Raw genomic sequence first — 27015 nt, 5'->3', positions numbered from 1 at the left:
AAGCCACAGTGATAAGCCACAGTGAATAAGAATAAGAACAATCTAAGATTTTACCTAGGCTTTGCTATTTTGTTCCAAACTCTTCACTCCTTCCCAAAGCGTAGGCTTACCCACAATGTGACAGTCTCGGAAATCCCAGACCTAGGGCAGCAACATCACTGTTTCAGCACTATAAGCTCGAACAGTATTTGGTACATTGTGGGAGCCAGCCCAGCTGTCTAGAGACTAACACCATGATGCAGCAGTAGTGTACAATTGTTGTGTAGGTCATCATTTTTTGTTGTTAAATATCATAACATCTAGAATAAAATAAAGCATTTATGACTGAAATCAGTTTATTACAAATTATATAATGGTACAAATCAATGTTCATGATGATGCACAAACTGTTATGTAAAGTCCATGGCATAACGTCTGTAAATATATTCAGTACAACACAAATATTAAATAAATAATTTGGAAGAACAACATTGTGAACATAACCTCAAAGTCATAAAAAAAAAATGTTTTTGATGTATACAAACAGATATTCACATACAGTTTGGTTAGCACTTTGCAGTATTTTTATACACTTATACTTGAGTTACATGCATTGTAGCAAAAACAAAACTAATATTGAGAAGTAAGTAGCCCAAAGCTGACATCACCCTTAGCAGCAGAGGTGACCTAATCAGACCAATAGACAGATGTCTGTTCTGGGTAGGTGACAAATCCATACATTCTCAATAGCTTTAGGGTCAGTGAACACCATGGCACCATTGATGACTGTAAAAAAAAGCTTTGCATTTAGCATAGATATGATCTGTTGTAGGCTTAAGTACTTGACAGAAATCAAACTGATAAGCGATACTCTAAAACAGCCTGTTAAACCTACATTTCAGCCACAAGTCATTGTTTTTACTGCTTAATTAAACCCTACTGCTTTATTTTCAGTTCCACACATGGCTTATGAGGTGTATCTCAAAATGAAAAAGTGCACATTTGGCAAACTAGCCTGAACTCTCACCCAACTAAACTATATAATTATGTTACACATGCACTTTCACAAAATAGTTTTAAAATAGTTTTTGTGTCCGTTCTTATTCTTTAACTTACATCTATACAGGATTCCTCACACACAATCCCACATATCCCTGCTGCCTTTGCAGATGGAGGGAGTAAACTGTGACATTGGCTTAGCCCACAACAGCTACTTAACTCACAGGCGCTCTTAGTGCACACACACACACACACACACACACACACATACAGTGGACAATAAGGAACTGCTCCATTCTACCTTTACAGAGCTGGCACACTACAATACAGTCAATTTAGGAGGCGGCATACAGTCAACTTGGGCCAATTTACTAATTTGAAGCATATACACTACCGTTCAAAAGTTTGGGGTCACTTAGAAATGACCTTGTTTTTAAAAGAAAAGCACATTTTTTTGTCCATTAAAATAACATCAAATTGATCATAAATACAGTGTAGACATGGTTATTGTTGCAAATGACTATTGTAGCTGGAAACATCAGATATTTAAATGGAATATCTACATAGGCGTACAGAGGCCCATTATCAGCAACCATCACTCCTGTGTTCTAATGGCACGTTGTGTTAGCTAATCCAAGTTTATCCTTTTAAAAGGCTAATTGATCATTAGAAAACCCTTTTGCGACCTTGTTAGCACAGCTGAAAACTGTTCTGATTAAAGCAGCAATAACACTGGCCTTCTTTAGACTAGTTGAGTATCTGGAGCATCAGCATTTGTGGGTTCGATTACAGGCTCAAAATGGCCAAAAACTCGTCAGTCAATTCTTGTTATGAGAAATGATGGCTATTCCATGTGAGAAATTGCCAAGCAACTGAAGATCTGGTACAACGCTGTGTACTACTCCCTTCACAGAACAGCGCAAACTGGTTCTAACCAGAATAGAAAGAGAAGTGGGTGGCCCCGGTGCACAACTGAGCAAGAGGACAAGTACATTAGTGTGTCTAGTTTAAGAAACAGACGCCTCACTATTCTTCAACTGGCAGCTTCATTAATTAAATAGTATTCGCAAAACACCAGTCTCAACATCAACAGTGAAGAGGCGACTCAGAGATGCTGGCCTTCTAAGTATGCTCTTTCCCCTCTTTCTGATGCTGTATAGTGTATACTGCATTTATTTGGGATCTGAAACATTGTATGACACACCATCCTGACATTCTGTACGCACAGCATTCATATAGAACAAATCTTAAGCATTTTCACTATCAGACAATCAAGTTCAGAAAAGGGAGACTGGTGGTCAGTCAGTTCATTCAGTAGCTTTTTTCCCCATGCAGTAAAATATCCAAGTCATTCAGGAACATTCAATGAATCATATTTTACAAGACAAGCACAGAACACTGCAAACACCCTCTCTAATGCTGTTCTGTTTTGCCATGTCATTGAAGTAGTCCACGACATGTTCTCATGGACACCTTGGATTGTTTTCATCAGGATGATTACTATGGTAACAAAGTTGGTGCAAGAATGTAGCCTGTCTTATCTTGGGCATCTGGCCAAGCCTACAGTACTGAGCTACTACACATTGTACAGGACAAGTAGACAAGGCATATGGACATTATTTTGTACACAATCCACTTATTCAAGCGACAAGTTACAACTTCTTTTACTCAGCTTTGCCTACTTTTAGTTGAGCTTGTACAAATGTGGAAGAAGCAATTCTAAACAGTGGTAGTCAGTTACAGCGGTACTCAATTACAGTACACCTTTACCAGTCAAAACAGATACAGTATACTGTATATCATGATAGTTTTACATTACAAATGACAGTGTGGTGAAGGGAGGCAGTCGCCACCAGCAGATGCTACAGAAACCTGGGAATTCTGATCAGGCCATAAAGTTTGCCCCTTTGTGGCCTCGAGTGGTCCTCTTGGTGCTTTCGTTGGCGTTGGGTTTGGAGGTGGTGGGGCTGGTTGAAGGGCCAGCACCACGCTGTCTGTCCCCAGGTCCAGTGGGCTTACTGGGGGATTTCTTCTGCCGTGAGGGGGACCTGGTGGCCTGTCCTCCTGAAGCAGCAGTAGCCACCGCTGCCACCTTAGGGTTCCCACTGCCAGCTCCACCGGGTTCCACAATGCTGTTGATCACTACAACAAAAGGGAACATTCCGTGTTCTATTAGATTCCATAGGCCTGCTGGATCATATGCTTTATTTAAATGTCCTGAATAGGTAATGCAGACGAAAAGCCGCTCAGGAAAAGCAATTCAACATTGCACTCCCAGTACATTTTAGGAAGATTATTATTCTTTATTTAACTACAAAGAAAAACTAATGTGTAACTCTTACTTTCTAGTTGTTTCTGTACCCTTCTCAGCTCGTTCAGGATGGAAGAGATTTCCTGTGACAGTAGAATTAAAATTATTACGATTGCACATTTTCCCATATAATGTCCTCAGTTTTACACGACCATGTCTTCCAATGTAAGATGTGACTGGCTACCAATTCTGTACCTTATTTGATGTTTTGAGGATGGGAACTTCGTTTTCAGCATTGATCTTCGCTTCGATCTCCTCCCAGGCCTCAGTCTTGTTGTGGAATAAAACCCTGACAGAAAAAAATAAAATAAAAATATTGTATAATCTAACAGAGCCAGGCAGAGAGGAAGTCATTGACTAGCTCTTTTCCATTTAACATACAATGCTAAAATTACACAAGGTAAGAGCCAAGGTACATAAAGTTCCCTTACTTCATTTTCTCAGCCAGCTGTTCTGTGTTCTCCCGAATGGCCTGAGAGAGCTGAGAAACAGGGTTCAACATCAGATTGTCCAAAATCACCTAGAGGGAGAAAATGGTGAATGTCAAACACCCAAAGTGTTTGCAAAGTAGTTTCACATACATTAATATACTTTAGTCTAATTCCCAGAAGACCAAAATTAACTGCAACAGCTCATTTTGTGTAGCCTGAGTGCCAGTTTGTTTCTGCGTGAGCCTAGGTTTCCAAATCACTGATAACTAGCGAAAGTACAACTCTAAAGGGAGGAGAAACAAGTGTGACAGGAAAGTGACCTCTTCACGGTTCCACCGTGGCTTAGAGCTTGGGTCTTGGTCATTCATGTTAGGATCCAGGTCCATGACAGCGGTAGAACCTGGCGATAGTAGAACCTTCTGGTAGTTTAAGCTGGCCTCAGGAATATGTTGGACCAGCTGGAAAGAGAATAGAATCAGTGCATGGTGCGCACGTTCTGAACAACTGACATGGCCATGACTACTGAGGGAGTCAGTGCCTCAAGGCCCTCTACTGTACTTCAAGGGCACAGTGAGAATAAGAAGTTACAATATCTTTGTTATACTGTACTAGAGGAAAAGTTGACCACTGTGACTAGTGCTTTGTGATTGCATGCACCAAGGCAACATGCAGGAGTGACAGCAGTTGAACTGTGAGCAGTGAATTTTAGTTTTGCTGGGATACAAGCCCGGGGAAAAAAAGCGACATTAGTGGAAGGTGAAAAAGGTGTCTGTTGCAGTGACAGTGAAAGTCTGTAGTGAGCCAGTGGCAAACAGTTATGGTCCAGAAAAGCTGTCACCATAAACACTCATTAAGAACACATAGAACATCCCAGTATGATACAAATAAGAATCTGTAGCATGACAATCCAACAGCATACGAGTGTTTGGATTAGTGATGATAGCCTGAAGAGAGTGTGGGAGGTGAAGGAAACAAATATAAACCTTTGCAGGAGACAGACAGAGACAGACACAGACATATCTGAGGTATGCACCTGAGATGGGAGGACCCCTCGCAAAGATGTACATGGCCTCTGTACAGTAAAGAACAGAAACATGCTCATGATAATCTAAAAAATGATAAGGGATCCTTTGCACGCGTCACTGGACCTGTACATAATTTTGATGTAAGATCTTAGTGGCACATGGTTAAAATAACTTATAGAGAGGGAAGAAAATTCCCATAGGCTCCAGTGCAGTTGCATTATGCATTAGAACATTACAAAGGGATGGAAATAACTGTACATAGCGTGAGGCGCAGGTCAGGGGGGCATGTTTGAAGTGTATTATGGGTAGTGGGCGGGCTCACCTCTTCCCGGCTAGAGATGGGGATGGTGGATGCGGGCCCGGGCGTGTTGGGTGCAGAGCTTGGGGAGGGGTTGGTGCCCATTCCAGAGGAACTCTGGGAGTCCCCGTCCCCCGCCACGTCATGGATCTCACGGGCCAGGATGGCAAGGTCCTTGGCCAAGTCCTGACTGAGCCTGGGAAGACAGAAACAGAAGTCATGACCACATTAAAAAAATACATACGTACAGAATACATGTTCTACAGCTGCCAATCATAAGGCTCAATATGTGGTTTCAGCCAGGTGATCCATAGTGCCATTATGTCACCCTACTTTGCTATCTCGGCGCTGTGTGTGGTCCAGTTCTGGTAGTGGTCATCCTCATTCTGGACCTCGTCCTCCTCCAACTCCAGTGAGCCGGACTTGGACCGGGCAACTTCTGCAGCAGATTTCTCCTTCTGGGCCCGGGGGGTCTGTGTGGCAGCAGACGTGTGGGAGGAGCGTTTGTGTTTGGGGGTTTCAGAGCTGGCCTCATATTCCTCTTCAGATGTGGAGGTGTAGTCTGAACCCTTCTGCCTTTGACGGGAACCTACCAGATAACAGCACGGTTTTCATTTGATCCATATCTCATGCAGTTACAGGATACATACAAAAAAAGTGTAGTTTTAAAGGGTCAGCCATGAAGTGTGGCAACCCTAATTTGCACAAGGGCAAAAAAAGTGTTTAAAATTAAATTAAAATTAAAATCTGCAACAAAAATAAAATACAAAAATAGTTTTTCTGCAGAAATAGGGCCTCCCAGCAGCACCACCTTTATAACATGAACAACATTAGTCATTGACAGACCCTTGGGATTGCAAATACTACACCGCAATATTGATAAGTAAAAACACAATACACCATCGCTGCATAATATGGGTCATTAATTTACAGTGCCTTCAGAAAGTATTCACACCCCTTGACCTTTTACATGTTTGGCTGCCTTAAATTAGAAATGTATTAAATTGAGATTTTTTTTTTGGGGGGGGGGGGGGGTCACTGGCCTACACACAATATCCCATAATGTCAAAGGGGAATTGGGTTTTCAGATTTTTTATAGATTCATTAAAATGAAAAGCTGAAATGTCTTGAGTGAATAAGTATTCAACCTCTTTGTTATGGCAAGCCTAAATAAGTTCAGTAAAAATGTGCTTAGTAACAAGCCACATAATAAGTTGCATGGACTCACTTTGTGTGCAATAGTGTTTAACATGATTTTTGAATGACTACCTCATCTCTTTACCCCACACATACAGTTATCTATAAAGGTCCCTCAGTCGAGCAGTGAATTTCAAAACAAAGATTCAACCATAAAGACCAGAGAGGTTTTCCAATGCCTCGCAAATAAGGGCACCTTTTGGTAGACGGGTCAAAAGAAATACACCATCCAATCACTACAAAGATACAGGCGTCCTTCCTAACTCAGTTGCCGGAGAGGAAGGAAACCGCCCAGGGATTTCACCATGAGGCCATTGATGACTTTAAAAGTTAGAGTTTAATTGTTGTGATAGGAGAAAACTGAGAATGGATCAACAACATTGTAGTTACTCCACAATATTAACCTAATTGACAGAGTGAAAAGGAGGAAGGCTGTAAAAATAAACAAAATATTCCAAAACATGCATCCTGTTTGTAACAATACACTAGAGTAATACTGCAAAATATATGTGGCAAAGCAATTCACTTTTTGTCCTGAATACAAAGTGTTATGTTTGGGGCAAATCCAATACATTACTGAGTACCACTCCATATAAAGCATAGTTGTGGCTGCATCATGTTATGGCTATGCTTGTAATCATTAAGGACTAGGGAGTTTTTCAGGGTAACAAATAAACAGAATGGAGATAGGCACAGGCACTATCCTAGAGGAAAACCTGGTTCAGTTTGCTTCCACCAGGGGCTGTGTTTCTATTGAAACGGCAGCAGAGGGCATCATCACACTGCTTCGTAGCAACTACACTGAGCTCCTACAGGACAAGCCAAAATACAGCCTACCAGCATGCATCTCAAAAGGGAGACTGAGTCACATTCACTATGAAGGGTGGAAAAGGTCACTTCAACTCATTGTCAGGCCCTGTTTCAATACTCTGTGGCCCTGTGTTTTTATGTGCACCTGAACTAGTTTTCAAATCTTACATTTGATCATATACAGTCCCGTGAAAATGTATTTGCCCCTTTTCTGATTTTCTACATTTTTAATACTGAACGTTATCAGATCTTCAACCAAAACATAATATTAGATAAAGGGTACCGGAGTTTACGAATACATTTTTTTAAATACTTATTTAATTTAATTAACAAAGTTATGCAACACCCAAAAACTGTTTGTGCCGCCTTTAGCTGCAATGACTACAACCAAATGCCTCCTGTAGTAGTTGATCAGTCTCTCACATCGCTGTGGAGGAATTTTTGGTCCACTCTTGCATGTAGAACTGCTTTAACTCAGCGACATTTGTGGGGTTTCAAGCATGAACTGCTCGTTTCAAGTCCTGCCACAACATCTCAATTGGGATTAGGTTTGGACTTTGACTAGGCCATTTCAAAACTTCAAATGTGTTGCTTTTTAGCCATTTTCATGTAGTCTTGATTGTGTGTTTTGGATCATTGTCTTGCTGCGCTTCAGCTCACAGACAGATGGCCTGACATTCTCCTGTAGAACTCTCTGATACAGAGCAGAATTCATGGGTCCTTCTATTAAGGCAAGTCATCCAGGTTCTGAGGCAGCAAAGTATCCCCAAACCACCACCATTCTTGACCATTGGTATGAGGTTCTTACTGTGGAATGCGATGTTTGGTTTCGCCAGACATAATGGGACCCATGTTGCCCGAAAAGTAGACTCAAGTTTGCTAAAAAAAGCACCTGGATGATCATCAAAACTCTTGGAAGAATGTTCTATGGACAGATGAGTCAAAAGTATAACTTTTTGGACAACATGGGTCCCATTATGCCTGGCGAAAACCAAACACAGCAAAACCAAAAACATTACAGGAAGCGTTTGTTCGCGGTCATTGCAGATAAAAGGTGGCACAACCAGTTATTGAGTGTAAGGGGGAAATTACTTTTTCACACAGGGGCATTCGGTGTTGCATAACTTAGTTCATGAAATAAGTATGTCATTGTGTTATTTGTTCACTCAGGTTCCCTTTATCTAATATTAGGTTTTGGTAGTAGAACATTCAACATCATAAATATGTAAAAGTAGAGAAAATTAGAAAGGGGGCAAATCCCTTTTCACGGCACTGTCTGACTTTTAAATCATGAATTACAATTCTTTAGTGTAATGTGAAAAGGTGTTTGTTGCAGTGACAGTTGCAGAGAAAGTCTGTTGAGCCAGTGGCAGGCAGGCAGTTATGGTCCTGAAACGCAGTCACCTTAAAACCTGTTGGGGATAGGGGGCAGTATTTACACAGCCGGATAAAAAAACGTACCCGAATTAATCTGGTTACTACTCCTGCCCAGTAACTAGAATATGCATATAATTGGCTTTGGATAGAAAACACCCTAAAGTTTCTAAAACTGTTTGAATGGTGTCTGTGAGTATAACAGAACTCATATGGCAGGCCAAAACCTGAGAAGATTCCATGCAGGAAGTGGCCTGTCTGACAAATTGTGTTTCATCTTGGCTCTTTTTATTGAAGACTGAGGATCTTTGCAATAACGTGACACTTCCTACGGCTCCCATAGGCTCTCAGAGCCCGGGAAAAAGCTGAACGATATCGAGGCAGGCTCTGGCTGAAACACATTATCGCTTTTGGCAAGTGGCCGATAATAGTACTATGGGCTTAGGCGCGTGCCCGAGTCGACCGAATGCTTTATTTTCTTTCGTCTGTTTACCTAAACGCAGATTCCCGGTCGGAATATTATCGCGAAAAATGGCATAAAAATTGATTTTAAACAGCGGTTGACAGGCTTCGAAGTACGGTAATGGAATATTTAGAATTTTTTTGTCACGAATTGCGCCATGCTCGTCACCCTTATTTACCCTTTCGGATAGTGTCTTGAACGCACGAACAAAACGCCGCTGTTTGGATACAACTATGGATTATTTTGAACCAAACCAACATTTGTTATTGAAGTAGAAGTCCTGGGAGTGCATTCTGACGAAGACAGCAAAGGTAATAACATTTTTCTTATAGTAAATCTGACTTTGATGAGTGCTAAACTTGCTGGGTGTCTAAATAGCTAGCCCTGTGATGCCGGGCTATCTACTGAGAATATTGCAAAATGTGCTTTCACCGAAAAGCTATTTTTAAAATCGGACATATCGAGTACATAGAGGAGTTCTGTATCTATAATTCTTAAAATAATTGTTATGCTTTTTGTGAACGTTTATCGTGAGTAATTTAGTAAATTCACCGGCAGTGTTCGGTGGGAATGCTAGTCACATGCTAGTCACATGCTAATGTAAAAAGCTGGTTTTTGATATAAATATGAACTTGATTGAACAAAACATGCATGTATTGTATAACATAATGTCCTAGGGTTGTCATCTGATGAAGATCAAAGGTTAGTGCTACATTTAGCTGTGGTTTGGGTTTATGTGTTTTTGCATTTTTGAGGAATTTGCATTTTTTAGGAAGTTTTTGCATTATTGAGGAATTTGAATAACGCGCCACGGGATTACACTGGCTGTTGAGTAGGTGGGACGCAAGCGTCCCACCTAGCCCATAGAGGTTAAAACAGTAATTAAGAACACATACACAACATCCCAGTATCATAAAAATAATCATTTGCATCATGACAATCCCCGGTCAGTCTTAAATGTGATCATACTGTATACACTTGTTGAAAAAAGGGTTCCAAAAGGGTTCTTTGTCTATCCCCATAAGATAACCCTTTTTGGTTCAAAGTATAATTCTTTTGGGTTCCAGGTAAAACCAAAACGGGTTCTACCTGGAACCAAAAAGAGTTCTTCAAAGGTTTCTCCTATGGGGACAGCTGAAGAATCATTTTAGGTTCTAGATACACTCTTACAACAACAAAAAAGGTGCTATGACTTTTTTCATGAATTACAATTCAAGACAAAAAAACGTGTTCTCTGCATTGCTTTGTGCAAGCAAATAGCATGGCTATGCAGATTGAGAAGTTACGCAATGGTAACTTCAATAATACTCACTGGTTGTGCTGGAGTATTTAGTCCCGCTGGAGCGTGTGCGGGTGAGGGGCTGCTTCCCAGGGGCTCCGGACCCTTTTGTGACCCCCTGCTTTGCCCCTGCTTCACCCACTGATATCTTCCTGACCGGCCCAGTTGATTCTGCACTCCGGTTGGAGAAGCCAGGCCGGGTTGAAGTAGTGGTGATGGAGGACTCGTTGTCACTAGGTGTAGTGAAGGAGCCTGCTCGCTTCCTGGGCATGGCCAAGATGTCCAGTCTGGAGAGGAGCTTCTTCCCGTCAGCAGACACCTTGGAGGGAGCACCGATGTGGTCTGAGTTCTGGGATCCCCGGTCAGTCTCAGTACCATCATTGTCAGAAGTCTCTCCCAGGCGTGCCCTGCGCAGCATGGATGCTCTGGTGGGCCGTGGTGCTGACAGGCTGTTGGAGCGGATCAGTGCCTGCTGTGCTGCACTCTTGGGGGTCTTCCCATTGTCCTCTTTCTGTAGGGGAGCTATGAGCTTCTTGTTGCGGCTGGCGGGCCGGGAGCCGGTCTCATGGTCAGAGGCCGTGTCAGGCCAGTGCTGGCCAGAACTCTGCTGGTCCTCTGATAGGTCCAGGGAACCACGGTTCCCCGTGCTGCGCCGCATCTGGAAGCGCTTGGCCTGCTCGGCCTTGCTGCTGGAGTTATCACCGGCAGCTGCGTGGCTGCGGCGTTTCTCTGACAGGCGCTCGCGGGCCGTGGGCTGGCGGTGGCCCTTCTCCTGGACAGACGGACTGGAGGAGGACCTGGCGGCCGTCCTCTTCTTGGGGCCTGTGGTGACGGGGGTGTTCTTGTTGCTGACCAGGCTGACGGTGCTGGCTGTATCCACATCTGATTCCCCAGACAGAGAGTCGTCCATGTGACTGGAGGAACCTCCTCTCTTAGAACTGTGTCCGGAGCCTGAGGAGGGTAACTTCACTTCCAGGGAGGAGAGAGAGGCGTCTGCTGCTTCCCGGAGGAAGGGCTGTGGGCCCTTCGCAGTCTCTCTCCTCTGCTCCATGTCCCTCAGGGTGGGATGACTGGAGATGTGGGGGAGCCTCTTAATCTGGGTGTCGTCACTGGGTTGCTCCTTGGTGAAGCTCTCCTGCCTGACGAACGAGGAAGTCCCTAGAGAGTCTTTACTGGGGTCTTTAGATTCCTTGTCCTGCTGGGAGTGGAGGTTGGGGGCTGAGTTGTTCGGCTTGATGCCCGACCTCCGGGGCTCGTGGCTGCTCAGGTGCCTGATGAGGACGGTGGTGGGGGAGGTTTTGGCAGGGGCATCTCGCCCCCTATCAGGCCCCTGAGACAGAAAAGGGCTTCGGGCCAGGTCCGGCTTGCCTAAGCTGCATTCCTCAGAACCAATGTAAAAAGAGGTGGACTTGGTAGGTTGAGTCGGAGGCAGCTTATCTTGACCCCTATAGTGAGGTCCAGTGTCCCCGGGCGAGGTAGCGCCACTCGTCCTCCCCTGGCTCTTCCTGGTCCTCTCCAGTACAGAGCCATCGTCAGAGCGGCTGGCGTCACTCAGGCTGTCTGGGTCTACATCGTCCTGGACGCACAGCCTCTGGGCGGAGTCCTGATGCCGGGGAGTACCACTACTCCTCTCCAGGGGGGTTTCGGGGCCTGGGTAGGGGGGTTCGTGGCAGATCAGGATGCTGGGGGTGGGGCTTTCTGGCTTGTCTCTGTCTCCAGGGGGAACCTGGGGAAGCAGCCTCCTGATCCTACAACTCTGGCTCCCCTCTGACTCAGAGTTATCCACGCTGTGGCTAGGCATCAACCGACTCATCAATCGTAAATCTAGGAAAGAGAAACATATTTTAATTCAGGCTTTTTTCCCCCCGGGTTGCTCACATAAGTTCTGAGCAGAGCGGTCAGTGGGTGCAGGCGACTCACCTCCCTCTGCAAATTCCCCTTGAGATGGATTACAGCCTGGTTCTGCATAGCCGTCTGCCAGACTGGCCCAGCGAGAAACCCACTTAGGCCCCTCCTCCTGTGCTGCAGTGTTAGCAGACGGAACCTGAAACAGCGTAGGAAACTATGAGGGGTTAGATGCAGCTATACAGAGCACAACGTCGAAGGGTAACCACCATTATAAACTCCTTCCAAGAACAATCCTTACATTGTAAGGAAAGTCACTGTAGAAGCCAAAGGCAGTAAAGGAAGGACAAATAATAAACTTATTAGGTCCCTTATTTCTCCAGTAGCTTAGGACGGTGAGGTTACCTGGAAGGGGCCTGAGGGTGCCCCACTGAGAGCGGCTGGGTTAAAGCCATGCATAGACACTGCTTTCATTTGGTCCACAGTGCTAGCGTCACTAGGCCGGAGCATTGCCAGCTCGTCCTTGCCATCATTAATGATGGGTCTATACACTCCGGCACCACTGTACTCCGGTGAGTCGAGGACCCCAAACACCTGTCAGGGAGGGACAGAGCATGCATGAGGTAGGTAGGAGAAGAGAAGGGACAATGGGACTTTGCAAGGGGAAGAAGGAAGGACAGGGTGGAAGGGGGTACTGGGTAGGGGGAGGAGGTTCTCAGCATGCGTCCCTCAAGGTATTCCTATTAAGGTATTTCATTGTTTATTCTAGAACTATACCTCTTGTTAGAATTGTAGCATTTAACGTCAGAATCCAAAACAGTGGAGAAGATACAGTACAATAATTACACGCAGCATGTGAAAAGGTCCACCATCCCACCAAAGAAGTCATGGTGGTGACAGACTTTAAAAATGGAGAATGTTTAAGGTGAACCTCCGGCTGCTACAATCTCACCTGGTCGATCATGTTGCGTGCCTCCTCCACCTCTTTGTCCTGGGACTCTGTTTCGATGGTGTATGTGCCGGCATCACTCAGACTATCCTCTTCTTCGTTCCTCACCACCCTGGAGGCTTTCGGGTCCACCCCACACACCCCCAGACCCAGCGGCATTAGAGGGGTCATGGAGGGGACGGCTGAGCGAACTGGGGAGGCAGTCTGGACAGAGCTGCGGGACGGGGGCTGGGAGAGGGCTAGGGCTGGGGAATGAGGGGCAGGAGTTGGAGAGTAGGAACGTGGTGCTGTGGTTTGCAAGGGGGTGGAGGGATAGGAAACAGAGGAAGGGGGGTCTAAGGGAGACGGAATGCGGGTGCGAGAGGGTGACATCATCATCACCGGGGGAGCGGACATGGGAGGAGACGTCTTATCTCTGGTGGGGGACAATGCTCTGTGGGCTGCATCCTTCATCAGGAACTCTGCTGCAAACTCCTGGGCCAGCTTGGACTTCTTTCCCACACTGCCAAACGGCTTGATGGTGATGCCAGAAGAGGCGCGAGAGGAAGGCCCAGAACCGGAGGAAGAGGAAGCACTACCTCCACTCAGGGGCTCCTCTGTCTTCTCCCTCTTCAGGGAGCTCGACCTCAGGGGCCCGCCATGGCCCTTCAGAGGAACAGTCACCTGCTGGGTGGGGGGGATGTGTCCGTGCATGGAGTTTGGCCTCTCCCCGCCCTTCCGCCGCTCCAGCTTGGCCTTGAGGGTGGAGTAAGAGTCTGCGTGGGCGGGGTTGGCCGTGAAGGACTGGGAGCGTTTTTTGCGCGGGTTGTCGAAGAACTCTATGATGAATGCTTGCTGGCTGAGTGGCTCCTGGGGGTCGGGCTTAGAGGGGCCCATGGTGGGGGAGCGAACCTCAGGCGGGCTTTCAGACAGGGGCCTCTCAGGGACCACAGGAGAGACTGGGGTCAGTTTGGGCGGAGAAAACTGAGGCTGGAGTAACATTTGTGAGGGAACTGACTGGACTGTCTGGTGTGGTTGGACTGACAGCACTGACTGGTCAGACTGAATTGAATGGTGTGACTGGACTGTCTGGTGTGTCTGCTGTGACTGAACTAATTGGTATGACCGCACAGTCTGTTGTGACGGTTCTGACAGGTCTGACTGGGAAAGCTCAGACTGGATCGAATGTTGCGACTGGATCCGGTGGTGTGACTTGCTTCGCTTCCCTTTCCCTAAAACCGGGTCCTCAGAATCACTCTGGGTCCCATCGTCATGGTGGTGTCCTAGAAACAGATCAATTCAAACCACAAATGAGGGACAGAAAACACACCAACAGCCGCTTCCCAAACCTCCCAACACCTTACAGAATTCTATGAACGTTTCTTTTGTAAAGTACCACTCTCTTACCTTTGAGGCTCTTGATGTTGACGGCCTGGTCACTCTTGACACTGTAAACATCCTCACACGTGGGACGCCTTCTCATCATTCTGACATCACTGTGCACCAACCAATCTGCTACCTTGCACTCGGCTGACATCACCTCAGTGGGCGTGGTGGCCAGAGTTTTGCAGGACACCTGCTGCTGTTTCCTCTGGCGCGAGGAGAACTTGGTGACATGGTCCTTGATCTTGATCTTGCCTGGGGTGCAGTCGTCAAACTCTATGGTGAAGGAGGCGTGGCTCTGCACCACGGGGGGAGTGGGCGAGGTGGGGGTGGGAGCGGCATGGGGCGTGTCCGTGTCCTTGGTGGGGATCTCGTGGAGCTCTGCCCCCGGGGACTTGGGATGCAGCTGAAACTCCTTGGTAGGGATCTCAAAGTAGCTGGGCTCCCGATGGTAGGAGAAGTTGGACTTGCCCTGAGCGTCCCTGTACTCTAACAGGGAGCCATTCACCTCTGAATCTAACGCTGAACCTTCTTTTGGAATCTCTGCAAATGGATAGGTGTGAAAGCACCGATGAGGCTACACAAGCAAATTAAAAGACAAGCATAAACCCTTCTTTGTTTATTTCTATTCTTTAAAAAAGGAAATGCAAACATTTTTACATGACATTTCCTAAATGAAAATGGTGTGAATCGAAGGTTCAATGACCTGGGTGACCCTCCTCTGACCGGTGTCCCTCACTGTGTTGTCCTTTGCTGGCCGCATCCTCCTCCCCCCACCATGAGGGCTGGCCATACAATGGAGTGGGCCGGGAGGTCGGAGTCTCTGAACACACACACACACACACACACACACACACACACACACACACACACACACACACACACACACACACACACACACACACACACACACACACAGGAGAGAGGACTCATTTCTCTGCAGCAGTCATCATCTACTATTGGTCCACTGGGAGTTGAGAGAAAGAATATTCAAGGTTTGTCTCCACCCCACTAGACTACATCAAATCAGACATACATAAAGCTTGTTATTTATGACTTAGTATTTCATCCAATGTGTCCAACACATCCAGTTGATCTCGAGGCAGCGCTCATTCAAGGTTTTTACTGCAGAGGCTACAGTAAACAAGGAGAAGAATTCTGTGTTGATTTGAGTGAGGATTCAGTTGTTATCCGCTGGATTATACTTATGCCGTCACAGCCTCGCAGGGCAAGCAAAAAGTATCAGGGACTCATCAGCCGGAGAGGTCACAATACAGGCAGCCTATAAAGCTGCATATAGTCCATAGATAGTTGATCGTGACCTGTTTATGGCGTAAGGATTACTCTCTGGCAGAGCAATTGACAGTGGGGATGCCAGTGTGAATTACACAGAGCAAAAATAAAATAAAAAAAATCAAGCAGGTCATCGGTGCTGAGCTGAACTGTGACTATGGGTGCAGTAGCCATCACCATGGAGACTGGAGGTGACCGCATGCAGCCGCCGACGAGGGAGAGAGAGGGGGGACAAAGAGGGGGAGCATGTTCTGACTGAAATAGGACAAGCTGACGCTGACATCATGGTTGAGGGACATTTATTTATTATTGAGGAGCAGAGCAAAGTTCAAATACTCATCATCCTTACACACCATTCCAGGTATTAATGAGTTATAGTTTATAAATCAGAATAATCCTGGATCATTCAGCCAAGTTAAACAGCTGTGTTAGTATCATCCCTAAAAAATCAAAATCAAAACACCATGTCCCTCCACTGCAGCTGCGGAGGGGTGACATCGGCGGATGCAGTGGATTGAGAAGCAGCCCAAAAACAGATCTCTAGCTTAAACTGACGGATTTCGATGGGGATTTTTGTATTAAATCAAAATCAAATATTATATTCATTAGATTGACGCAATCTTAAGGATTAATCAGTGAGATAAATGAAAAGAGAGCAACCCACGATGTCCCAATTCCCAGAGTTGTCATGAGCTCAAAGCCTCTATCACATCATGTAGTTATCCAAACAGGTCTATCAATATGAGCACTACATGTATCTAGACCTCCTACTAATGAGCTTTGTTTTATGAGAGAAAAAAAAAACATACCGTGGAAAAATACGGTGGAAGAGCATTTAAAACAGGATTGAAGCCGTCGCTAACGCTTACCTTGAGACAGAGATTTCCTGTCCGTCTTCTCTAGCTTGGACTTGTCATCCAGGTGCTCAGCCCTCTTCCCCTCTGAGGCTCTCAGACCCATCTGCAGCTGGCTGGTGTACTTCTCATGCTGAAACAGCAGGAGGCGCAACACAACTCAAAAACCAACACAGTCAAGTTGCCTAAGAGAGCTCCAGCTAAATGATGTGATGGTAGACCAGTACTGTCTGAAAAGCTAGTCCAGGTTAGGGTTTACTGTTTAATACAGTTGAGGTTTGCATTAGCATAGAAAGCTGACCTTGAGTGCCTCCTCTGGGACTTTGTGTTGGCTCTTCTCCAGGACGTACACATGGGAATGTAAATACTAGGTTAAGGCAATAGCCAATCGCATCACAGACAAGCACTTCAATCAAATTCCAAAGCCAATGTTGATTACGCATATATGGCACCAGAATTATGCATTGATGACGTGAGTGAGAAAAAAAAAGGATATCATATCCGAAGCGAATGACATCAGACAGTTTGAGGGTGATGTAAATCTGGTCTGGGATCCTCAGGTCATTCACAAAGGTCTAGAGGGGAACACAACATAGTTGGTTACTGTAAACAGGAGATGTTGAAGGATGACATGTAACGCGAGTCTCCACGAGGTCCTGGGATAGACACTGTGCACCACTCATCCACCTTCAACACAAGAGTAAGAATTTCAGTGGTATTTCAGTCCAGTACAGAAGAGCAACTGTATGGCTAAGGCCAGGGGAAAACTAGTGGCACAGCCCACTGGACCATATGTGAAGAGAAAAACAACCCAGATGCAAACAGGAGATGTTTGCTAGAGATTTAACAACGCATAGATACAAGCCCTGGCCTAACAGTAGCGCTGGGCTAATTTGACATGATCAATCCAGTCTAGTGGAAGCTACTTGGAAAGTTTCCATGTTGCCCGCCTACTACTAAGGGAAGTCTGCATCAGCTGCACAACAAACAGTTCAGTGAAATATATAACAGCTAGTATACACAGCACTATACGGATGCCTTTACAATTTAAAAGGAAAATAGTTGCTTGACTACTCAGTAAAATAGCCTCAGCAGCACTTTTGGGTCACAGTTGTCATGTCATTATGAACTGGGTAGTTTGGGTCCTGTTTGCTGATTAGACAATATACCATGGGTATGACGCAAAAATACTTGTTTACTGTTCTATTTATGCTGGTAACCAGTTTAGAATAGAAATAAGGTGTTGTGCCTAAGAACAGCTCTTAGCCTTGGTACAGTGCCTTTGGAAAGTATTCAGAGCCCTTGATCTTTTCCACATTTTGTTACGTTACAGCCTTATTCTAAAATGTATTAAATTGTCCCCCCCCCCCCCTCCCCCTCAGCAATCTACACACAATATCCCACAATGACAAAGCAAAAACAGTTTAGACATTTTTGCAAATGTATTAAAAATGGAAATATCAAATTTACGTACGTATTCAGACCCTTTACTCAGTACTTGTTGAAGCACCTTTGGCAGCAATTTCAGCATCGAGACTTATTGGATATGGCGTTACAAGCTTGGCACACTTGTATTTGAGGAGATTCTCCCATTCTTCTCTGCAGATCCTCTCAAACTCTGTCAGATTGGATGGGGAGCGTTGCTGCACAGCTATTTTCAGGTCTCTCCAGAGATGTTCGATCGGGTTCAAGTCCGGACCACTCAACAACAACAAAAAAAACTCTTTATGGCTTGACGTCACCTGTCATCACATGGTTGGAGAGTTACTTATCCAATATAACTCAGTATTCTTCAATGGAAGCTTCTCTAACATCAGATATGTACAGTGTCAGGTCGTTGTCCTGTTGGAAGGTGAACCATCGCCCCAGTCTGAGAGCAGGTTTTCATCAAGGATCTCTCTGTACTTTGCGCCGTTCATCTTTGCCTCGATCCCGACTAGTCTCCCAGTCCCTGCCGCTGAAAAACATCACCACAGTCTGATGCTACCTCCACCATGCTTCACTGTAGGGATGGTGCCATGTTTCCTCCAGACGTGACGCTTGGCATTCAGGCTAAAGAGTTCAATCTTGGTTTCATCAGAACAGAGAATCTTGTTTCTCATGGTCTGAGAATCTTTAAGCGCCCTTTGGGAAACTCCAAGCAGGCTGTCATGTGCCTTTAACTGATGAGTGGTTTCCGTCTGGCCACTCTACCATAAAGGCCTGATTGGTGGAGTGCTGCAGAGATGGTTGTTCTTCTGGAAGGTTCTCCCATCTCCACAGAGGAACTCTGGAGCTCTGTCAGAGTGACCATCGGGTTCTTGGTCACCTCCCTGACCAAGGCCCTTCTCGCCCGATTGCTCAGTTTGGCCGGCCGGCCAGCTCTAGGAAGAGTCTTGGTGGTTCCAAACTTCTTCCATTTAGGAATGATGGAGGCCACTGTTCTTGGGGACCTTCAATGCTGCAGAAATGTTTTGGTACCCTTCCCCAGATTTGTGCCCTGACACAATCCTGTCTCGCAGCTCTATGGACAATTCCTTCAACCTCATGGCTTGGTTTTTTCTCTGACATGCACTGTCAACTGTGGGACCTCCAATCAATTGAATTTACCACAAGTGGACTCCAATCAAGTTGTAGAAACATCTCAAGGATGATTAATGGAAACAGGACGCACCTGAGCTCAATTTCGAGTCTCATAGCAAAGGGGCTGAATACTTATGTAAATAAAGTATTTCTGACATTTGCAAAAATCTCTAAAACCTGGTTTCACTTTGTCATTATGGGATATTGTGTGTAGTACATTGCTGAGGAACATTTTTTATTTAATACATTTTAGAATAAGGCTGTAACATAACCAAATGTGGAAAAAGTCAAGGGGCCTGAATACTTTCCGAAGGCACTGTATATTTAAGCAATGAGGCACCAAGTGGTGTAGTATATGGCCAATATACCACGGCTAAGAGCTGTTCTTAAGCGGAGTGCCTGGATACAGCCATTAGCCGTGGTATATTGGCCCCATACCACAAAACCCCAAGGTGCCTTATTGCTATTATTACCTGGTTACCAACATAATTAGTAAAAATGTAAAAATATTTTTGTCATACCCATAGTATATGGTCTGATATACTGTACCACGGCTTTCAGCCAATCAGCATTCAGGGCTCTAACCGCCCAGTTTATAAACACCCATGTAAAATAGATAACCAGCTTAAGCAAGCACTTAATGGCACTTATCTACTATGCTAAGCTTAGAACTAGCATTTACATTGTCACTGCACAGTAGCCTACATACAGCATGAGCAGATAGTTTCTGTTTTTCTATCTTCATAGGACAGAGGTTAACCATTCATAATTCCCTGATTCTTTTAGCTAGCATTAACACACCCATGTAAAATAGATAACCAGCTTAAGCAAGCACGTAATGGCACGTATCTACTATGCTAAGCTTAGAACTACTTAACAGAACACTGAAACATCTAGGGCCTTTTAATCTCTATGTGTAGTAAGGGGAGTCCTTGTACAGAAGACAGTTTAACTTTCTATTGAAAGTATTTTAGTTGTACCTTCCTCTTTACCCTTCCCTCCCCTGGGTACTCACTCCATTGAGGCTGCCCAGGTCTTTGACCAGGTGCTCATCGGTAGCAGGGTTGTAGTTGATGACGGCATGCTGCTTGTCCACACTCCGAGACTGGAAAAGAAAAGGAGAGAACCATGGATGGATTACTTCAACTGTGCCCTACAATTACAATCTCTTTTTAAATAAATGTCATACTACAGATGTAGGATCTTAATTTGATCACCCTATTGCAGGATACATTTCCTGCAATACAGAAAATGTCATACTTAGTGCATTTGAGGTTTAAAAAGTCTTCTGAAGTTTGTAATTTCCACTTTGATATTTCAGACTTAATTTTCCCTTACAAACAATGTACCAACCCCTACAAAAATGTCCATGAATTATAATCCACATTTTATTTTGCTACATGATTATTTTCCTGCTGTAGAAAACTGGATCAAATTAAGATCGTAAATCTGTACCTTAAGAAGTACCATTACTACACATGACAGACAGTGACTGTAAATCCTATAATTTACATTCTGCAGTGATGCAATTTGCAAGAGTATTTTCAATACCTCCATTACTCATATGAAGTAAGCAACATGTCAATACTGTGTATGATACTCTATACCCTCATGCTAGGAAGTTAACGGTTACAGGCGCATATGTCAAATACTTGATTCAGTCCCTATGGGAACCAACGGAACAGAACCAAAAGTGAAAAGTCGTGCCAAGAAGACATGTAGCCAAACTCCTGTTGCTCAACTACACGTGAGGGAAATACTTCACGAGCTAAATTCAACACAGTTCACCATAAGACGCCTCAAACTAAGCCACGTGGATTCCATTAACCACACGTGTAATTTTCTGGTGGGACGTGAAGGTTAGAACACTCTCACAACCATAACACCATTTAAAGACGAATATTTCAATCATACCATCTAAAAGAGTGTGTCTCAAGAATCTGAGCGGTGCATGTCCAACAGGCCTCTATAAAAAGACAAGTGAACTGGAGAATGACTCACTACATAAGTAATAGTATCTAGTTGTATTTGGTGAATTGTATGAATGATGAGCAAAATTTTTTACTTTACATTCACATCCTCCTACTCACTACTGCCTTGAACATGTCTGTGCTGAGTACACTAGCACGATGGCAGGCTTTGCCTTGAAAGTCACTACTAAAAGGCAGTGTTTCTCTATCCATTTCTCATTACATTTCCCACCCACAAAACAAGTTAATGAGTACAGTTACTAAAACGTTGGCCATGTCAGTTGAAAAGGATTTCCCTACTACGACAGGCGAGAAGACTAGACAGTGGAAGGAAGAGGGAAACGTTCCAATGTGGTTACATCCGGGAAGTGAAATGGGTCAGAGACAAAACTCGGCCACATCAGGACAGGAGCCACCATCCAGACAAGTATCCAGAGTGCTTCAGACAGTGACCAAAAGCATTCTGCCTAGCCAAGTTGCTAGGCTAGTTCAGTGCAAAAATCACTGTTAAACACATAATGATGAAAGACCTAGTGATACTGAAGCCTGATACAAGAGACAAAGGGTGGTAGTCCAACTCAGTCATGAACCACCTCAGGTGGGGGCCCCATACCACTGAACAAAATACTCCAGGGCAGTAATGGTACTAAAATGGCTAAGGGCCACAATGGCAGTCTACTATCAAAACAGTAGCTTTGTACAAGCATTGTATCTGTTTTGAATGAATAATAACATCATGACAAATAATCCAGTTCAATAAAATGGTGTAGTTGCACCAGTGTGTCATATATTCTAAATAGTGTTTGGAGCTACACAATACCATCATTGTTGCCAGATGTACGAGGTAGCTTTCACCGCTAAACAAATAAAAAAGGTGATAAATAGTGCTGGAATCAGAGACACTGCTGTGGCTCGGCAGGTAGGAAGGACAAAGGCCTGTTATCTGTGGCCAACAATATGGAGGGAGTGTAAATTACACACAACACAGAGAAGAGAAGACCTTTGTCCCCTTCAGAGGGCTTCGGGAGGATGAAGAGACTGACTTTAAAGTGCAGGTATACTAACAAATTGGGTTTAGATTGAAGGAGCGGGTGAGAAAGCATTAGTCCTATAACACAATATTGTTCCGGGATGGCAACAGGCCACCCATTCGCCGTGTGAGGAAAAAGTCCATCTCAGCTGTTGCTATTGGCAACAGATGGCCACGTTGGAAGACACTGAGGCAGACAGCTCTGCATCATCAGGATCTCCGAGCTGGCGCCACGGCAACTGGTAGGAACTATATACAGTATACTGAACATAAAAATAAAAAAACAGGCCACATTTTGGATCATGTCAAGGTTAACAACTCCCAGTGCTCTAAACGGCCTCTTTTTCACTGCAGACTTTTGTTGATAACTGATGTCTTCCTCTAGTAGCAAATCAGACTGTATCTAGGTGTTGCTTTTTGTAATATCAAGGGCTGAGGCTTTGACTGGCAAAAGCCTGACACCAATAGCAGATAGCCAGTCTTCTTCAAAGTAACGTTACAGTCATCTGAACTATGCAGCGAAATGGTACATCAATGTGGCTATAAATATCTGGATGTAAAATGACATTGTTGTTCCACCCACACATCAATAAGGTAGTGATCTCCAGCCGACAGACAGAGTGCTAGCCCTAACCGAACGACAAACTTATCGACATACACCATCTCATTGACCATCCCAACATAAGAGACCTTTGTTGAGAGGCATCTGCTTCCTTTAGTGATTTCTGTGATGTTTGATGTCCATTTCCCCTTTATGCCACCCCTTCCTACTGTATGGTAGCCAATCAGGTTGTCCTAAAAATAGCCTTTACCATTAGTCAGCCAGTGTTTCTGGAAGGATTCTCAGGAGGTTCCCATTTTGTCTTAGCCCAGCACTAACACACCTGATTGAACTAATCAACTAATCACTGAGCCCTTGATTAGTTGAATCAGGTGGGATACAACAAAATTGGGCACCCTCTGAAGGCTCCTCTGAATGAATTTGAAAAATACTGGTCTATGCTACTGCACTGTAGAAACCCTTGCACAGGTCCTCCAGACAGCAAACTCTGACATGATTGGATAAAAGTGAGCATGCTTTCAGAAGGAAGATAGATTGACATATTTTGAGTGTTGATCAATTTGTTGTCTTTCATGCTACACAGGAAAGAGACAGCGGCTGAGGTCGGGCTGAAGAGGGTTTTCCGACTGGGTGGATGACTCACTGTCCCATGGGCACAACTACCTTCTGCTAATGGTGCCCATGGGACAGTGAGTAAACTACCCCATCAGACAACCCTCTTCAGCCTTTCTCGCTTTCCCGTGTAGCATGACAGACAACACAGTTTTACTTACTGCCCTACTCCAGCCACAGACATCGTCTCTGAATGAGCTTAGTAGTCACTGAGTTTTACTCACAGACTTCCCCTCTTCCTCATGAAGAAGAGGACTACATGGTATACAATAGTATCTCTAGTTATCTGCGCCTGAGGATAAGATGATGCATTAGATTAGAGAGTAAATCAATATTAAGCTTTTTAAAGGAGGTGGTCAGGGTAAGGGCCAGGGTCAGGGTAAGGGCCAGGGTCAGGTCACCTACCTGCAGCATCAGCTCACAGTCCTCCCGGCCCACGAAGATCATCTCCCGTGGAAGACGGTGGCGGATGCCAGAGCTGCTGACCAGGAACCAGGATGTCACGCTCATCTTCACAGGCCCCCCGGGAAACCCCTTTGCATCCTGGGACACAAAGGAGACGCATACAGTATGTCAGGGTAGGACACGTGCAATGTGCAGTATGGTATCCATACAGGGAGGAAGCCATCACCATAATCATGAACGATTGATCATACTGACCAATTGTCCCTTAAAATATGTTTTAAAAAAAATGGCATCATAAAATGCATCCAATGGACAGATCTCTCCATTAGATAGACATTTTGTGGCACATAAATATTTACATTGCTCCAGTGTTGTGGTAACACAAAGTCCCGCACACTGTCAAGTCTTGTAGACACATCAGCAAATAGAGTTACACGACCGCTAGAAAACGTCAAAGAACCGTAACCTATTCATCAACTCAACCAACAAACTACCAACTGCTGATTTCAATGCTGTCACTCTCCATTGTACATCGATCTGCTCAACGTAGGCCTTGCTATGGACAAACTTGAGAGAGCAGGAGATGAATTGATTGACCTGTTATTTGAGTTCACTTGTTCACTCACAGGACTATTCATACTGCAGTCCCAACATGCCGTGCAGGATGCTGATTCACAGGAAATAACATGAGAACGGGTGGTGCTATCAGTGAAAATATCAAAGGCAGGCTTATGCTTGGATGGAAATGAGACTGAGAGCCTATTTTCAAATGACATTAATGAAGCATTCCGTGAGACTGCTCAGTAACTACTGTCAGTGTGCCTTTGCAGTAGTTCAATGTCCCCAACAGGGAATGGTACTGTAGCTAGGTCAGTGGTGTATGTAAGCCCATAGCCCTCTGTTTATAAGTCAGCGCTGCTATGACACCGCAAGCTTTGGGACTGGTGGCAAGGGATATGAAACTGAGAGGGCCCAAAATACTACGTGGTAACTAAAAAACTGGAACCACGCCCTACACCAGGGATGGCCAGCCCTCTCCTAGAGAGCTACTGGCTGCTCAGGCTTTTGTTCCAGCCCTGCTCTAACACGCCTGATTTGACTCATTAGCTGCTCATCAGGACACTGAATCACGTGTATTAGATCAGGGGTGTTAAGGACAGGGGGATACTGCTAGCACGGCGATAGCGATATAGCACAGCCTTATAGCACTGAAAAGAAGAGGGGCTTTAATAGCAGCAAACAGCATCTGAGGCCTTTGATCTGTAATCTGAATGCTTGTCTTTCAACAGGGAGCTTTAAGCTTAAAAGGGCCAATGTCCTGCAATGGACAAGGGCGGTGTTGCTCTGATACCAAAAGGAAGGAAATAATGCTCACATTAGAAATAAATGGAGAGAGGAAGATGGAGAGGTCTTTATTGCTTGCTATAACGTCGATTTAAGAGTTCCCTGCCCGATCCCTCCAGCACTGTGTCATTATTTCTTAAGACCACGGTTTTGTGTAATATCACATTTCATAGAGGTTTGTCATATTCAATAGTTTGTCCCTAACTAGAATCCTCACTACAATAGCTCCGTGTTACGGTGAAACCCAGAGGAAGTGGTACTGCTGCTAAGTAAGCCTTACAGGACACCCCAAACCAGAGCTGCCCATACAAAATAACAATGTAGGCCTATGGTGATGAATATTATTACTGCATAATAGGTAGCAACATACTGACTATAAGAAGGCAAATGTTAGGCTCATCTCAAATGGAAACAATTAAACATATTTCTAATGCAAATCTTAATGATTGATTAACACACGTATTATTCATACTAAGAATAGGCATCACATCAATTTCCACACTCCATTACAGGCCGGTGTCAGTAGCCAATAAGATGCACGTGATAGCCTACAGAATGTCTGCATGCCCTCTTTGAAACATGCACCGTTATAGGATAATTGAAATCCCAGTTACATTAAAACTCAACCTAATTGTGTCCTTGAGGCGACCTGACTCGTTTCTTCAATAGTTTCTCCAACGCCTTTAATTTGTTCATTAAATAACCCGATCAGACAGAGCAGCTGGTGCCGGATGCTGGCATCAGTGAGAAGCCAAACCGACTGGATGATGTCGTCTGCCTTATATGCCCAGCCCAGCACGATTGTTAGTTCATATAGTCCTACTACGATACAACGTATACAATTGATTGGGCGCAATAGCCTAATAGCTATAGGCAGAGGATGCAACTGTCGATACCGCCATGGACAGAATGCTACTATCACTGTAGTTAACGTTAAAAAGGCGCGTTTAGCGCCAATAGGCTGGAGTAGGCTACTGCCCCATTCAGTGAGGCACGGACGAGTTAGATCTTTATCGTTTTAACCCAAAATATATCGCCGTCGACCATACCAAATAATATAGGCCTAGGCCACTGGCATGATGAAATAATGTCATTTTGTAATATTGAAATCCTCGCGACCTACCTACAATATTCCAGATGCTGCTCCCCACCAAAAAGCAACAAACGATGTCACCATCAAATAGACAGCACCAGCCTTGGCGCAATCCTTTGACAATTCAGTCTGTGGTCAAATGTGGCTTCACATCGATGTCGTTACGCGGGTCCAGGTGAATAACATGCACTCGGGGTGGGGATATCGATGCTGCTGTTATGGCATTTCTGTCTGACCAGCGCGCCGCCTCCAAACGCGCAGCAGGACCAACGGCGAATATCAGATGCTCAGTTATCTGGTGGTGCACCTGCTCTAATGAATGCAGGATTACATAGCTATGTCTATCCCAAATAAATTTGGGATAGATTTGTTACAGATTCTTGTTGAAATATTTTGGGATGTTGAACATGTGGTTTAAAAATCATTCACGTGAGGGCCATTGGACACCGTTATGTGATGACGTCACGTCTTTTGTTTTCATTATAATAAAACGAAATTGTAGTGTAGGCTAACAGCCAATTTGGAATTGCTGATAGGAATTAAAATGTTGCAAAAGTGTGTTATTCGGATATTGACTGTGCCTTCTCATCCCATCCGGACTGCCAGGTAGGCCTGGTAAACTACGTCTGTACCTTTAAATCCACGCCCTTGATTACATAGTAGTCTACAGGAGGCTATTGAAATTGGTGTAATTTCTGTTAAATGGTCAATTATAAATAATGAATTCAAATCAACTTCCTGTAAAACTATCATGTCATGGATGATTAAGATGCTTAATTTGTCCATTATGTGCCAAAAAAAAATCTAATGCTTAACCTTTTCATGTGTGTTCTTATTTTGTGATCTTGTTATTATTACACTTTATCCAAGATAGGCCTATCTTGATTAGGATTAACGGCAAATAATGCAACCTTCACTATTTACTGCATTCAATAATAAACTGCATAGCCTTTTGAGCCAGAAGATGG

The 27015-nt window shown here is 44.5% G+C and overlaps 1 protein-coding gene across 4 annotated transcripts; it reads right to left on the bottom strand.

Moving 5' to 3' along the window:
- Window positions 1-317: 317 nt before the first annotated feature.
- LOC106571475 (centrosomal protein of 170 kDa protein B) lies at window positions 318-26470 on the bottom strand. Of its 4 annotated transcripts, none has more exons than XM_014144627.2 (20): window positions 26078-26470; window positions 23611-23748; window positions 20047-20136; window positions 16966-17044; window positions 16771-16829; window positions 16485-16602; window positions 15029-15145; window positions 14347-14865; window positions 12964-14222; window positions 12417-12605; window positions 12087-12228; window positions 10200-11990; window positions 5377-5632; window positions 5068-5239; window positions 4754-4792; window positions 4041-4178; window positions 3721-3809; window positions 3485-3578; window positions 3321-3372; window positions 318-3120 (listed from the first exon to the last, which is right to left on the bottom strand). In XM_014144627.2, exons 2-20 carry the CDS (start codon window positions 23713-23715, stop codon window positions 2864-2866), a joined length of 5565 nt encoding a protein of 1854 aa, XP_014000102.2. In that variant the 5' UTR covers window positions 23716-23748; window positions 26078-26470; the 3' UTR covers window positions 318-2863. The 4 variants fall into 4 exon arrangements, with proteins under 4 accessions (XP_014000102.2, XP_014000103.2, XP_014000104.2 ...); XM_014144628.2 differs by having other exon boundaries at window positions 12087-12210; XM_014144629.2 differs by lacking the exon at window positions 4754-4792.
- Window positions 26471-27015: the final 545 nt, after the last annotated feature.

Source organism: Salmo salar, chromosome ssa15, assembly GCF_905237065.1.
Source record: "Salmo salar chromosome ssa15, Ssal_v3.1, whole genome shotgun sequence".
Lineage (NCBI taxonomy): Eukaryota > Metazoa > Chordata > Actinopteri > Salmoniformes > Salmonidae > Salmo > Salmo salar.
The sequence above is the reverse complement of the archived record's forward strand: the minus strand, read 5'-3'. Positions and strand labels throughout refer to the sequence as shown.